This window comes from Bacillus rossius, chromosome 1 (genome assembly GCF_032445375.1).
Source record: "Bacillus rossius redtenbacheri isolate Brsri chromosome 1, Brsri_v3, whole genome shotgun sequence".
Taxonomy (NCBI): domain Eukaryota; kingdom Metazoa; phylum Arthropoda; class Insecta; order Phasmatodea; family Bacillidae; genus Bacillus; species Bacillus rossius.
In genome coordinates, this window is record NC_086330.1 from 254,030,758 (window position 1) to 254,047,967 (window position 17,210).

A 17,210-nucleotide genomic window follows, 5' to 3' on the forward strand; every position below is an offset into this window, starting at 1 on the left:
TGGCACTGCGCAAGGGTATTGTTTCTCAGGCATTTTATAATATAAACAAAAACTAAGAAATCTAAACCATTCAATAATTAATGTTAATTAAATGATCATATGTTACAAGGGTATAATTCACAAAACTGGCCGAAGTCATCTTCCCGCGCTCCGCAGTTTTCCTGCGGAATTTCCCCCCTCCCTGGCCCCGGCGGCCAGGGAGGTTAGTCAGTCGCCATCCAGCACTCGCCCGGGCCGGCAGCCCACGCACGGGGAGCCTTCAATTTTCGCGCCAACACCATGTAACTGCAATAGGTAAATATAGTCCAAACGTTTTATATCAGCTCCCCGGTCGGCCCAAATCGGCCGTTAGCAACCTCGCGCGGTCTTTTAATAACATGTGTATCCCATCAGGGATTTTTATATTTTACGTAAGCAATTAGGTGACCCGTCGTGGCACCTGCGCCTCACGCTATTACGTCCCACCTCGGGACATAGGTCTTGGCCCACGCAGGGCGGCACTGCGCCAAACGCGACCACAAACATTCGGACGAGTCATCAACTGGGACTTGCCACGGCCACGTGTACGATATCGTCCCAGATTCTCACGTGTCCGTACCCAGCTTAACGTGGCCTTCGCCACCCCGCGGACTATCCGCTCATGCATATTCTCCTGTGCGGGACTAATCGCAGCAATTCAGTGTAACGTGTTTCAATAAGTAAATATTCTCCTGTGCGGGACTAATCGCAGTAATTCAGTGTAACGTGTTTTAATAAGTAAATATTCTCCTGTGCGGGACTAATCGCAGTAATTCAGTGTAACGTGTTTTAATAAGTAATCATTCTCCTGTGCGGGACTAATCGCAATCACTCAGTGTCATATGTTTTCTTAATTAATCTGCGGGACCGATCGTCCTCACGCTTCACGCCACGTCCGTATACTCTCGCAGGGACCCTAGCACGTTCAGGTGCGCGGAGCTTAGGTCGACGATGAAGCGGCCAGTCACGTGAAGGTGTGACCTGTAGAGTGTGCGACGTAATAAATAACCAAAAGAACTCGTGTGTTTCATTAATAAGGCGTCCTGGGAGGCCATAACAGCCCGGGGAGTCCTTTGTCGCCGCATCCCTGCCTACCGCCACGAGGCCAGGAACCCCCCCCCCCCCCCCCTTGAGATTCAAAATTAACCTACCAGCTTAAATTTACGTAAATTCAGATTAGGCAACGGGGACGGCGTCACCCTTATGGCTGAAACACTTAAGCTTATTAAAGCTAGCCAAACTCCAGGGTAACATTGTATATAAATAATAGGTGTTAAAAAACATAACACACAACAGTGTCACTAACTAATTGATACATCATAGCTAAGTGTGTTAAATGAGCACGACTGTAAACCCGCAACAATCACAAGAAGCCTGATTTAAACATGAACAGATCAAAGCTGTGTCTTTGCAGAGCTTTTAAAGGTTTTACGAATAGAAGAAAAGAAAATACAAATTAAACATAGGTACCGAAATACAGGTATCCGGGACATGCTTATAGCCTGCATGTCCTCATGGTCGTTCGTCGATTTCAATGCACAAAATTTCGTTATTGTAAATGTTCACACAAAATTTAGGATTTAAATTTAATCGATGGTAACCAAAACAAAAAGAAAAAAATATAAATATCACATGAAGTATTACTTATGCTACTTTAATGCAGCCATCATGCACATCACTCACACAAACGACGAACCCCGAAATCTTTACAACACATCTTAGCCATGCGAAACATGAGGTTCCTGTCGTATGGGTCAGCACCGCGCTGGTGACCTTTAACCAACTAACACATAGCTACAAATTCAGACCACGTAAGTAGCAAAGACCTCGCCAATGCCCATGCTTTTGTCTAGCTTAGGCACCAGAGTGCATCACCAAGCAGAGGAGGGGCAGCACACACAAAAATAAAGTGTCTTCATGGCACTATGATGGAAGTCGATTAGTTGATAAGGAAAAGAGGGAGGCAGCTGGTGCACGAGAACACATCTTCATAGCGGTGTCTTCTTCACAATTGTAACTAAATTAAGTATTTAGTGTAATATTAATTTATTTTCCTATAATTTCTCTAATTTCTTAAATAAGTTTCAATTAAACTTCTGGGAACCAGGTGGACGTCAAAAGTTTTCGCCTACCACCAGTGAATGCACCACAGGTTATCCGAACTAGGACTGCCCTACAAGACAATGCAGACAAAAAATTCCAAGCTTCCAAAAAAATGCATGGTAGTGACGCCACTCCCGCTGCGTGATTAAGTTTGACGTCGTCCGATCAAAGCCCGACCTGCAACCGCCAGTTCCGGTCCCGCTAATGGAACGCACCCCTAGCCATGGCCCACCCGAGTTAGTCGAGCACCGTGGAGCAAAGGTAGGATTAAAGCCCATACCTTAATTAACCAGACAACACGATTCCAGTACATTATAAATTCAACGTACATTAATGATCACCTCACTTTTAATTAACAACCCCGTGCAAAGGAAGTGCGACGTAGGAGTGCCCGGGTCACTCATGTGTGGGCCAGATGCCAGTACTGAGCGATTCGTGGACCGGGACGGACGTTCGTCCCACAGGGAGCTTTCAACCATTGTCTTCACCGATTTCATTCCTGGTAATTATAGTCAATCTCCAAAACCTTTATAATTAACTCCCCGTGTGCGCCCGGTCCTTTTACGGTGTAGGGCCTATCCCAGCCGCTTTAACGTAAACTCCCCGCACAACGCATTACGCAGGGCAGTGCAGCATACGGCGCGGGCCGACTCCCGCAGTCACAGACATTTGGTTAATTGCCGAAGTGCACAGGCACCGGCCACATCGCGTTAAAGACTTTTAACGAATTTCATAGCAAGCCGCGGTCCATACAGGTGAGCCCGAGCGTCGCCGTTTGCAACTTAAGGGATTGGCCGACTCCAATCAAACTCTCCCCCTCAACCTCGACTGGCGTGAGGGCTTAATAATAGTGACAGCGCATCAGAACGCCCAACGTCAACATAGTGTAATTTGTGTAGGTAAAAATAGTGTAACTGTAACTGCAAGTGTAACTACCAATTTCAATTAAACGTCCACTCCGCACACTCCGTGCGCGACGTGTATATGACAGTGCAAACCAGACTCGTGTGTGTTATTTGTGAATTTCCCCAACCCAGTTAGGGATCAGCATGCTACGCTGTGTAGGGCCAGTAGTGTATCAGTAACCAGGGATGCCTAACACCACGACCACCGCCGCCGTTCCTAGTGGGCCACGCAGGGGCATATGTACCCACCGACCAACCTCGTGGTTAGCCGTAGAGTTAGCCTGGCACCCTCCAGGACACATTTTCCGTAAAACACCAGCCTTCTCACTAGGAACTATGCTAGGTCTCGAACAAGAGAACCCGGGCGATGGCAAGTTTAGAATAAATATTGAATTGAAAATGATCTCAAGGGAAAAGCGGGGTTTGACCTCATGGCTGCAGGCAGGAGTGAGTCGTTAGTTTAAACTACCTCGGCCGTTTAGGCCACCCAGGACGCCTTGCAATAAAAGGTAAATGACTGAGAAAGCACTGTACTTTATTACTGCTTAATACACTTGCTTGTCCAATCCCTGGCCGAGTCTGTTGTCAGACCGTAGCTTTACGATCGGTTCAACACATTGATGTTGCGTGCGAACAGGATAGGCTGTAAACACGAGTATAAAGTTCTATCCTGAGACTGATACTGACGAAACGAAGGCTGTGGCAAATTATTGTAGAACTGATAAGTTGTAACTATGTTTATATGGTAATTGAAGTTAAACATCCAATGGCAAAAGTATACGAAAAAAACGTTCTTAAACATGATTGCAGTCTAACCTACTACAATACAAATATTTCAGATTTTGCATAAGCTCGGCTAGATCAAAATTATACTAGAGTTACAGTAGCTCCTTAAAGGTTGACCAAGTTATTACTAGGTTAGATTTCCAATACATATATTACACAGTGAAAATTAGCTAAATCTAAAACACGTTTATTAAAGAGTTAGTACACCATGACACTAAAGGCTTGCCAGAAGCCCTCATCAAACAATGATTAACTGGCGTCGAAGCCTGGAAAAATGCATAAGGCTCAAGTCCGCTGGCCGAGTACTTTGAACATAAAATTTACGTAATATGCCGAAATATCCCTGTTGGGATTTAAAAGATTAAGCGAAGAGCCACACGTAAGAACGTACGGCTAAGTGGGGTCGGGTGCAGAGCTAATTGAAAATATTAGGTAAACTTACGACTGTGGCGATGAACTGGAAAAGTGGCGCGTAAACTGTAGGCTCTGCGTTCGCAGAGCGACCGACCCCTGTGAGCTCCCAGCGGCAACTGGCGCTAGAGCGCCGCGCGACCTCGCGCCAAGACGCGTGTAGCACGGGAAAACAGCCCCGACCAGTTTTGGACTTAGTTGTTAAATTTGATATTACATGATTATTTTACAATTGCACATAATTCTCATATTATTTCAGTATCTTTTAATTGTTATTATTTTATTTTTGAAAAGAGGAATTACTTATTTAATTACACACTAGCGCATTGCCACACCCGGCCGGGCGCTGTATTCGACTTGCTGTTCGTCGCGGCGCTCTTTAACTCACACGGCGGACATCACGCGCGGGCGTGTTCGTTGCACACGCAATTCGATTAAGTGTTGTTGTGACGTAATGGCTTGTGTGACTAAGAGGGAGCACCAGCTGCTGGTGTCAGTAGAAACCTTTCTCCCCAGCCTTACTCTTTTTTGGACCATCCTGTTTTGTCTTGTATTAAACATTATTGCTTAATGCATGCCCTGCTGCACCTCACATGACTGAACCCAGGGTTTTAACTCGACTTAACTTTAATAGTATAGTGTAGTGTTAGACAAGAGAGATAATCATGGCATCAATCGCTGCCATGGCTAATCATTCCCTATTAACACAAGTAATGCCTGCTACTTTTCTTGCATTTTTGAAACCCCGCATGGTAACATGTATAGGAATCTATCTTAGACCCTTCAACCCAGATCTCTCCCTTGGAGATAGAAACTTTTTTTGATAACAATAGTGCTTTGAGAATACAAAGTTTTGGACAGTGTTGTTAAGAGATGAAAGTTAAATAAAATTTGTTACGGAGTGAAAGCGAATAGCCCCTTATCACTGTTCGAAAATAGTTATTGTAAGTTAATAATGTGAATGTAAATTTTTTTTTTTTTAAGAATTTAAAACTTTCAATATAGTTTTTTTATTTTTAATGTTAATTTTTGCTAGAAACATTGAGCAGAAAATTGGCATAAATCATGTTTAAAGCAGGAAATACTTCAATAATGTACTTTCATGCTATCATTAATGACAGAGAAATATTAACTGTTACCAACTATAATCAAAATTCCACATTATTCTGCTCTTACTGGCTGTTTCGCTATGATAAAGTAACGAAAATAAAATATATCGATGGCTTAGAATGAAAACCTCGTATCTCAATTTTTGACGAAAATGCGTTTTTAATTTTATTGGGTAGAAAACCTCGTATCTCACAGAATGTTGGGCTGGAAAAAAAAATATGTGCATCCTACTGCTTTCTATCGGGGAAAAAAAGAACCACGTATATCAGTAGCACTCCATATTGTAGAGAGAAAACCACGTATGTTCGGCAAGTTTGTTTGGTCTGTATTCTTATGTTTTTGAAGTTGTTCATCAATTTATCAGCAGTTTTACTGTTCAGTCAACTACTCTTAGGTAAGCCAGTAAGTTATTTCTTGTATTGTGATAATATTTCTACCTAATTGTGCATAATATAAAAGCAGTTTTATCATTGAAAACCTAGTACATTTTATATTGTCACTGCAGTATTTATGAAAACATCGTACATCACATATACGAGGTTTTCACTTTTAACTGAATAGAAACAAGAATGATATCCGCGTTTTTCTTTCAAGTTTCTTAAGGTTTTTTTCAGTTAAATTAAGAAATTATTAGTTAAGTTATGGAAATAAATGGCTGAAAGCAATATAAAATCTTTTTATTGCAGGACATGAACTCTAGAAGTAAGTTGCTGGTCCAGTTGGCTATCCAAATGCAAGAAGACAACAATGTTCAAAATAAAGAGATTTGTAGCTCTTCAAATAATGCTGGTATTTTTTTATTAACATTAATTATCAATCAGGATATAAGGTGGAACTTTTTTGACGATTTAATTATAATTGTTTTGATCGTGCTTATGTACTAGTGATCATCAAAGAAAACAGATCACAGAACTAAAACACTACTCAGTTTAATAATCTATTGCAATGCATACAACTGATAACCACAATAATGTGTTAATGTTAGTCTTCACAAGAGTCTGACAGGCTAAAATGTAACCGAAATTGGCCAATTCAGAATAATGCTGGTGTATGTATACATTGATAATGATTGTAGATGAAGATTCTTTTTGATACGAACAATGAAAAATTTAAATTTCACAAAACACTCAAAAAGTATCACCTTATCCTGACAGAATAAAATTAATTACATTATTTACTAATAAGTTTTAATGTTACAATCTGATTATTATTATCGTCTCTTTCAGAAGTTAAAGGAAATGCTGACAGTACTGATGAACACAACTCGGAAGCAATTGGATCCACAGAAAAAATAGGAAAGTTAACAGGACACGAATTAATTCCTGGCACTGTGTCCCGTGATGGCAGCTGTTCAAATACAGGTAGACAATAATCAGTTTGATGTTCTTACCTGAAACTCTTACACTTTACAAGAATAATGCAAGATGAAACATTATTAATGTAGGTAAGTAGTAAGTAGGCCTACTTTTAAAATTATTAAGGCAGTGATTTTTTGTATGTTCCAGAGATCCATGTTGAACACATATTATGCTCAGAACATGAAACATCTGAACATAATTATGCTTCAAATCCAATGGAAGGATCAACCAATCCTGCAAGTTTCCAAATGACAGAATTCATTGTGGTTCCTTGTGGTGAAGAATATATTTTACAGCCAATTTCAAAGTCATCAGAAAAGAACTCACCTAAAATAAACCAAGATACATCATGCGATGATGGAATTTTAGACCGACAGATGTTCTTGGCAGAAGAAAATAATTTTTTATTGTCAGATGAGAATATGCAATATAATGATTGTTCTGATATAAATGTGATGTCTGAAGAATTGTCGGTGGAAGACATTATTGATTTAGAAGTACCTTTGCCTTTAGTAGAGGAAAGTATTGCAGAATGTGGTATGGAATTACCTTTCATTAACAATGTAGCAAATGAGCAGGAAGAAGTATGCAGTGAAAAGACAAATATAAAAGAAATCACACATGATGAAATAGAAAATAAGTATCTACAATCTGATTCTATAGACAATATTATACAAGACACTAGACCAAATGACAATGGTGCTCAGACACATTCTGAACAAAACAATAATGAAAATGTTCATGGACCAAACAGCAGTAAAGTAATACCAGGGAAAAATAAACGTAATGCGAAAAGAAAGAAGCATGCATGGGCAGCAGAGAAGAATAAGTTTAAAAGAATGATGGGACAGGCATACTGTGGGAGGAGAAAGAATGATGCAGGAAAAAGTGTTTTCGATGTAAGTCGGGCTAAAAGAGAACTGAAACCACGGTGTTTGTGCTGTTCTACAAATAAAATATCAGTGTTCCAATGCACTAGATTAACAGAAGAAAATAGAAAAAAACTTTTTCAAGATTTTTGGAGTTTGAATTGGGGAGAGAGACGCATATTAGTGAAACAGCTTGTCGACCACAGAACTGTTGCTCAAAGAAGAGTGAATTCTTTGGAATTTCGCCGTAAGGGATCTTTATATTATCACTTACGGATTGGTCAAAATGAAGACAGATTGAGAGTATGCAAAACAATGTTTTTGAACACGCTGTCTTTAGGAGAGTGGATGGTTTCAAACTGGGTCGTAGATTCGCCTGAAGGTCAGGAATGTCAGGAAGTCGACAGACAAGAAGAATCAGAAGATGATGCAGGAGAAGGAAACTGTGAAGGAGGTCTAACTAAGTCAAAAACAGGTGAAAACAGACAGAAGAAAGACAAATATGATAGTAGTCATAAAAATATTGTTCGTGAATTCTTTAGCCGCCTCCCAAAATTAGAGTCACATTATTGTAGGAAAGATACAAAAAAATTGTACCTTGAGCCGAAGTGGCAGTCTAAGGCTGAACTTTTCAGACAATATCAGTCGTATTGCAAGTCAGAAGGGAAAGAGAGTTTGTGTGGAAGTATTTTTACATTTTACTCTGTTTTTGAGGAATTAAATCTTGGTTTATTTTCACCTAAAAAAGATCAGTGCGACGTTTGCTGCTCGTTTAACAAAGGAAATTTGGCTCAAGAAGAATATGATGCTCATGTAGTCAAGAAAACCAAAGCACGACAAGATAAAGAGAGAGACAAAACAAGCAACAACACTACAGCTGTGTTCACTATGGATGTACAGGCAGTACTTTTATGCCCTGCTTTAAAAGCATCAGCTCTGTATTACCGATCAAAATTGAAAATCCACAATTTTACAGTTTATAACCTAAAAACAGGTAATGCCTTCTGTTATCTTTGGGACGAGACAGAGGGAGGACTTACCGCTGATGAATTTTCTAGTATTATCAGTCATTTCATTTCCACTGAAGTAGACAAAAGTATTTATGATGGTGTCATTTTTACAGTGATGGATGCACCTATCAAAATAGGAACTGTACCTTATCTAATGCACTTCTCCTTGCATCTTACGAAACAGGTCTCACAATTACTCAAAAGTTTCTTGAAAAGGGCCACACACAAATGGAGTGTGACTCCATACACAGCACCATAGAAAAGAAACTACGAAATCGGGAAATATATTCACCAGCTGGATACATCGAAGTTTGCCGCACAGCTCGTATACACCCAAAGCCATACAATGTACAGTACCTCTACCATGATTTTTTTAAAAAGTACAGCACTTTAAATTTTGTGTCCTCCATTCGTCCAGGCAAGAAGAAAGGAGACCCTGTGGTAACAGATCTGAAGTGTATCGAGTACTCACAAGATGGTAGTATAAAAGTTAAGCTTGACTTTTCAGATGAGTACTCAGACCTGCCTCGACGGATCAAACAGCCGACAGACATTGTTTTACAGCCACTGCATAAAACAAAACTTCCTCTGGAAGCGAGTAAATTCCAACATCTTCAAGAAATGAAAGGAGTGTTGCCCAGAGAAGTTCACGTGTATTATGACAGACTGCCACATTATATGAAAAATTCAAGCGCGGTTTGCAGTTCAGAGGCTTTGTGCACTTGTGTAAAGAAATTTTTTTGAAGCTGGACACACTCAGTTTGTCACTGGGAATACTAGTGCATTGTTCACAGAAATTGTACATGAGTACAGAATATCTTGTATTTTCCTCTTAAGTCTTCTTCATTAAGTGTGTGTTCTAGCTCAATAAGTATTTTGTTTTTGCATCCTTCTAACAATGTGTACTTTCCCTTTAAGTAGTTTAGTTATTCCTTAAGAATGTACATGTCATGGCTTAATAATTATGTGTATCGTACAATAGGTAATTGTAATTATGTTACATGTCATCTTCATGCCTTCATATGACTTGCATTAAAATTAAGTAGTGTTTACTAGTCTACTATTGTTATAAACTAGCCTACCTACTGTTTATATTTTCTTTCCTTAAACGATTTCTCCTTAAAAAGGTATTTTATGACTCATTTTTGAAAAAACCTACTATGCATTTTATTGAATGTGATGTTTATTTTAATTGCCACTTTGTTAACTTTCCTGCCATGTTTCATCCATTTGGCAATAATTGTTTTTTTGTTATTTCTTTATGTTGTACTTTAGTAAATATTTTAAACTTACATGGTTTTTTTATTTCATTTTATTCATTTCAACTAATAACTAAATTTTACATTTTTTATCTGAAGTTAGTCTAATATTATTGTAAGCTAATGTGTTCCTTTTCATTATTTGTACATTTTATAGGAAAATACAAATTATGCAATGGGTATTGTGTGTTAAAAATCATTTTTATTTTCCTCCTAAGTGCACTGAAAACCATGTATATTTTTATAGAAGCCATGTATGAAAACCACTTATCTCAATTTAACAATGAAACCCACTTATATCATTCTCGTGCAGTATGCCGATTAAGATATAAAACCTTGTATGTCATAATTAGCAGGAATGACTTTACAATTACATGAAAACGCCCTCTTCAGGCATCCAAAATATTTTATCAATAACCACATAAAAAAATTGTACAAGCATTGATTGATGGGGACGAAAAAAACAGTTTATTGTCTCTCCTGTAAAATTTGCATTTTATGAGATACAAGGTTTTCATTCTAAGCCATCGATATTCAAATCCATACTATACACACAACCTATCTCTCTCTCTCCTATGAACCATAATTTATTAAGTTTAATTTTAATTCAGTAGTTTTGAAAACATGGTGGTCAAATTTTAACCTACTACCAATTTTTTATGTAACTGTTTTTTTTCTTCTAAATTGTGTATCGATCTTAAATTTGAACTTGTTATTATGGATGGACTTGATTTAACAAGTTAACAAAATGCTCCATAGATGGCTCTAAACTCTCCTTCCAGCTGTAAACGGGTCCCCTGTGAAATTATGATCTTTAAGTGTTCATGGGATATGGTGTATTTGCATTGTAAACAGTTCCATTATTTGTTCTTTTTTTTGTAAATAATACCAGTATGTACTGTAAACCGCATCTCTTTGTAGTTAAGATGTTTAATTGTTCCATTTATTTTCGCATTGAGATAACGATTTTCGACTCAAGATTGTTCCCTCATTCCATCACGTAAGGTGTGAATAACGTAGTAAGTAAATGAACGTTAGGTGAAACCAGGTGATTGTGTCAGTTGATAATGCTAATGGCGAGCTCGCAGGATAGTCTTGGTGTATTGGATCAGAGTATCCCGCTGTGGAAGCGAGAGCTTATCTTACGTCGTCGTGCCATCAGTCGCACTCTGGTAGCAAATAGCGCAGTCAAGCTTGCCTGCCCAAGCCAGACTACAGTCAGTCCGGAGACGTCAGCAACAGCTGTTGAAAAGCCGCAGCGCAGCAATTCGACCGGGTTAGCCTCAAACAAGGATCCACTGGACCAAGACGAAGCGGACTTTCACCCCAGAGGGCGCGGACGACGCCAAGACTCGTCTTCTCCGTCAACTGCTCCTTCGTCCGCAGTTTCAAGTAACATGCGGCTGGTTGAGGTGGAAGAAACGGGTTCGGGCCTATTGCTTAACGGCGTCGGTGTTGGCGTGGAGAGAAATGGGTCCATTTTAGCGTGTTCTGTGAAATACCGTTCTAGGATGGTGGAAGAAAGGACATCTAAGAAATCTAGTGCTTCATCGAGAACAAAAATGGATAATAGCTTAGTGCAACTAGGGAAGCTTCGTGCTGGCAAAAACAATAACTACGATCATGCCGTCAACGAAGATTGCAACTCGGATTCCAGTGAAGAACTGCAGTATGGGCCCGGCATAGTTAACAGATTGAGAAGTAAGTATTTGAGCCTAGCTTTACGGGAAACCCAAAACCGACCTTCTCTGTCCAACATCAGGCGGTATTCCAGCCTGGAAAATATCCTGGACAACGATCTGGAGACGGGAAAACCGCAGATAAGAAATCAGCTTGCAACCAAGAAAGCGGACGCTGGCATGAGGACAGAGCAGAGGTTCAGAACGTTTAACCGTAGCAGTAGAGAATCCATGAAAAGGGCTCGTTCCGTGGAGACGTTACACAGGTACGACTCTAGGTTCAATAATATTTCAAACGATGGTTTAGATGTTACAGTTGGCTTTCCTTCACGTGTCCAAGCAGGTCCTCAAGATGTAAACAAGAACAGGCCTGTTAGTATGATAAATCCTTTGGTCAATGAGGAACTGATTATTATAGAGAACAAGCAGAAAATGGAGCCAAAGAAACATGAAAGCAAACCGCCTACCAAGGAAAAAGCTCCACCGGCCCCTCGGAAGTCTAGAACCCTTACGGTGCCAGCGGAGAAAGAACTGCCGCCACCTGATGCTGTTAAACAGAAACTTAAGATATTTGAAAGTACTCAGGTGCCTGTCAGGTCATCAAAAACATTTAACGTAAATAAAGTTAATTCATCTAACAATATAAATTCTGTTTCTGGTTTAAAGGCTCCAAAGGCAAATTTTTCACATGCTGCTATTCCCAAACCAGCTTTATCACCCAAACCTAACGTAGTGGAAAAGATTCCGTTTCCTGCACCCACTAGTCCAGTTTCACTAAGAAAAGTGGCTTTAGTGGATGAATGCATTAGCAGTGTGACATCTCCTTCACACATGTCCAGACCCAACATGTTGCACATAGAACCTGACTCTTCTCCAACCTCTCCCAATTTGAGTCCTGCCTCAGGTCGCAAGCTCAAGTCGCCATCCCCAGTTCCTACAGGCCGGTCATCCCACAAGCAGGTGGTGACAGACGGTGTCCCTACCCCTTCGCTGCAGTCAAGGCTGACGAATGGAGACGCTCCTGTCAAGGATTCCAGTTCCGAAGGCGAAGACACCTGCGAGGTGGTGGTGAAAGTTTCCCAGGCGGCTCTGGAGAACATCAGAAAGGACGGTGCAAGCACAAGTTTCAGTTTCCACAGTGCTGGTGACAAACCCAAGTCCCACCTCCCGAGTGCTAGGACGGCAGTGAGCAAGCCTCGGGCCCCCTCGCCTGTGCCCCGAACCCCCTCGCCTGTGCCCCGAACCCCCTCGCCTGTGCCCCGGGCCCTCTCGCTGGTGCCACCGACCCCCCCTCTGGTGCCTCGAACCCCCTCGCCTGTGCCTCGGGCCCCCTCGCCGGTGCTTGCGCCCAGTCCGATAGAGCCTCGGGGGAGGCAGGTGGGTGTGATACGGCCCATCCTCACCGGCCAGCCCCGGGAGGTGGAGCAGAATCTGGAACAAACGACAAAGAAGGCTGGCAGTGATGTGTCTAGCGAGGCAAAAGCCCTGGGGCTGTGGGACAAGAAGAAGCCTTGGAACCAGCAGCAGAACACTGTGGTATTTAACTTCAGCGGCAGGAAGGATCCGGTGCCGGACTACATCGAAAATGATGGCATCATCCTGCGCAGCAAGCGTTACAAACCCAAGGTAAGGTGTTGGCTACACCGTACGAGCTAGTTTAATTTAGTGTGTGTGGTTTAATGTATAACTATGTTTAGTTCTTGAATTGTTCAAAGCAAGATGTGTGATTTTGGCAACTTTTGGTGAAAAAAAAATAACGTTACATATTAGTGTTTGTAAGTAGTATAGTTTGGTAAACCAGCATGAGAGTGGCTATTACATAAAAGTAAAAAAAAATTGAAAATAGATTTTTTAATTGATATTTATTGCAATTATTTTTTTAATAGGGCATTTTGTTATTTCAAGCAAATTATTGGTAGTTTACCTTTTTAACTATGTTAAGTTAGATTAGCTACATTTTAATCTAGTATTAACAGTTGGTTAAAAATAACCTATTCTAAATGTAGCTAACCTAACCAATCATCAAAACAGTGTACTACCAGAAAAGTATTTGACGTATCACAGTGCCCTTTTACAGAATCAATAGAGAAAAATTTAGATACTAAAAATCCATTCCTACATTTTATTATGTACTTTAAAAGAACAGCAGCTATCATAAGATTTTCCTCTTTGTGTGAATGTGTCCACACAATTTTTTTTATATTTTACCAGACAAGTTTTATTTGTTAAAGTTCCATATCAAGTATCCAAGAAAATCCCTTGATTATGATTACATGATCCTGTATACATTGATCCTGTGGTACATGATTCTTTCTGTTTTAATTTAAGTAGTAGGTTGAAAGTTCCTGAGTATATCAAAAATTGTTGATATAACAATGAATTATGATCGTATTATCACATCAAATAAAGATCCAAAAATGAATTATTTTACTTCCTAGCATTGTTTGTACTGTAATATTTTTACTCTGTCAAGGATCTTTCGATGTACTAAATTAAATCACCAAGCATCATGTACCGCAGGATCAATCATACAGGATCATGCCATCAGAATCAAGGGGTAAACTTGGATACGTGAAACAGAACAATTACAACATTTGTGTGCAGAGTTAGTAAGCGAATAATTATAATCTTTAAACGATACAATGTAAAACACATGAAATATTCAGTGTTCTGCTAGCAATATTCATGAGAACTCTGAACTCTGAAGCTAAAACAAAAGAATAATAAACAGTCAGTTCTGCCAACTATTTACAACAGCCAAAATTTAGTAATTGAACTGGTTTTTAGTAATTTTTGAATTAAAACATACATTAGTTAATTTCTATTAAATTCAGTTATTTTAAAACAACTAGAACACTACTTAATATAGTCATACATCTCACTTGGTATGAAGACTTGTGGATGTGTAGATGGACAAGTAATTCTAATCCACGTAACTGGCGTGCGAGTTGTCTTTGGTTGGTACTGGACCGTGAAGCCCCGATTCCCTCCATCATGAACCCTCAGTACTCGATTAACCTCAACTGCAATGGCGAACGTTGTAGGCAGTCTCAGTTCAGGTCGTTTGATGTAACCACAACACCAAAACACGTAGCTCTCAAAATTAATGTAGGCCGTGTTCATCAAGTTGCAATAGGTATTCTTTGAAATGTAAACTGTTGAGTTTATATCAAAGTTTTACTGTTAATGTTTTAAAAATTAAACATATTCAACTGCTTACTTTATTTTAATATTTTTCATTAAATTTAGGATGATAGGTAAGTATGTTACACAGAACAAGTGGTTCCAAGAACAAAGTTCCTTAAAGTATTATACATATTTTCAAAATAAAATATATTTTGGTAATTCTATAGCTTTGTATCACAAACACAATCAATTTGTTTATTTAATATTTTATTTTAAAATACAACTGGATAGCAATAAGGGACAGGTTTAGTCAACAGTTTGTTCTCAATGCCATTAAATAATGATTTTTTAAATATAAAATCAAACTTTAATGTTCTTGTAATATAAAAATTTGGAGTGTGAACCAATTTATCCATATTGAAGCCAAATAATTGTTTTCAATTCAAATAATTATTTTTGTCTTACGTAGCTGGTATTATAATAATTTTTTGGAATTAATAAAATACATATAAATCTATAAATCATCTAAACAGTAATTATGAAGAAAATTAAGACAAGTTTTTTTAAATTCCAAAAAAAATTTTTTTACTTGCTGACATGTTTTCAACTAATTTCCTGGAAGGACATTGTTGTACTTCGAGTTGCTTCCCAGCAGGTAGTTTAGAATTTAATGATGAGTTTAGGTACATTTAAAACAGCGTAAAATTGTAAAACATTTTCTTATATTAGGTTAGCCACAAATAGTTTCAAATTGTGTGACTGGTTTGCTAGGTTAGGTTAGCTAAAGTTTTTAATAAGCAATTCTTAACAAACTGTTAAAATGATTTTACATTTGTTTAAATGCAGTTAACCTGATATATACAACTGTACACACTACTTTAAAGTATTTAAATGTGGCTAACTTAACCCAAGCACTCGTTAAAACAGTAAACTAGGTAGGCCTACTTGAAGTATCACAACATCCTTCTAAAGAATGATTCAAAAACATATCAGGAAGTAATAACAAATATAATTATGGATATTTTACTTATTTTTTTTTTTTTTTGGTAAAGAGGCTTTTCTGTAGAAATACTCCAATCATAAGTATAGGTAGTATTTACAAACATTAAATATGTATTGAAAATAAAATAATTTAATACCTAACAAGGTTTAAGGTGTCTGCATTACTTGAGAAACCTAGAGTGAAGTGTTATATTTTAGATTCAAATTATTATTATAAAATATATGTTTTATGTGACAGTTGTTGGTGGGGCAAAACTTTTTAGTTTACTCTGTATGTCAAGAATTTTTAATGTCTTCATAAACTGCTTACCAGTATCTATGTAGCAGGATTTATAGTTTTGATATAATTCTCACTTTGGTTCATTTTTCTGGCAACAAGTTGGAATACAGGGATAAATAATTTCTACAAGACAAGTTTTTTTTAGTGAAAATTCTGGAGGTTGAATTCCTTGCCATTAACTTTTACAGAAATGCTGTACCATACAAATGGTGCATTGGCAACACTGCAGTCTCTGATAATAAAAGTCACTTTGCTACAGGCCTGAAAATGCAGTGAATCATCTTTGTGTTGTAATCAGGGTTAAACCACTGTTTAAATCAAGTGTTAAAAACTTTTTTTTAAATAATTTTTTTTAAAAATAGAATATCGTATTTTTTTAATGAAAGGTCTAGTTACACTCTAATAACAAACGTTTGTTCATTATTGTTTTTTGTGATTTAAGTTACAGGAACAAAAAATTATAGGTAAACTAATCAAAACCTTATTTAAATTATCTGAATAAGTTCTAAATTATACCCAGCTAAATACTCCTCTAAAATTAATTAATAATTAGTAGTCAATACTGTAAAAAAAGAGGAAATAAATAAATTTATTAGGTAGGTATATAAAAAAATTCATATTCTGTGGGAGATCCCGGACTGTACTGTAAATCCCCTTTATGTGGGAAACTCACATTCTATGGAGAATCCTCCTCCTGTGGGGAAATGCCCTTTCTGTCGTTAAGTCCCAGTCAGACGTACAGATTTTCTGGACTTAAGTTCTTTGATGTTAAAACTTCACTGGTTCAACATGTGTTGCAGAAAGCGGGATGTTGTATGTCTTTCATTTCAACATGCTGATAACCAAAATAACTAATGTAATAAAAAACTTGGTTTAAACCAAAAAATCTGGTTTAAACTAAAAGAACAACCAGGTTGGTTTAAAAAAAAACTGTTTTTTTCTAATCTTGGTTGTAATGCAAATATTTTTCTTATTAAAATTGATTGAATGCATTAAGATAATTCTGGCTGAACTTTATGTGTTAAGATTTAAATTTTTCACTTAAAAATGAATTTTGCCATGATGTTTGTAAAAATCTGTGGCAGACATTTGATGCACCTTATGTTTGATTGTTTTTGTTAATGGTGGAAGAAAAATTGTTACCTACTTGTTTAATCCAGTTGATGTTACTAGTGGAAACATGGCAATATGTGTGTTGTTATGCACGCTAGTCTGTTTATGAAGCAGCAGTTTTGCAGGAAGTGGGATGACAGGGTGAAACCGGCTCAAACCATAGTAGAACCCTGTTATGATG

At 38.2% G+C, this 17,210-nt stretch overlaps 1 protein-coding gene across 1 annotated transcript in view; it reads left to right on the top strand.

The window, feature by feature from the left end:
• The first annotated feature begins 10,603 nt into the window (after positions 1-10,603).
• LOC134527483 (nascent polypeptide-associated complex subunit alpha, muscle-specific form) overlaps positions 10,604-17,210 on the top strand; it is a 180,388-nt gene continuing 173,781 nt past the window's right edge. The window contains exon 1 of the mRNA XM_063360191.1: positions 10,604-13,134. Within this exon, the coding sequence (XP_063216261.1) occupies positions 10,897-13,134 (2,238 nt within the window). The 5' untranslated portion in view covers positions 10,604-10,896. The remainder of the gene's footprint in view (positions 13,135-17,210) is intronic.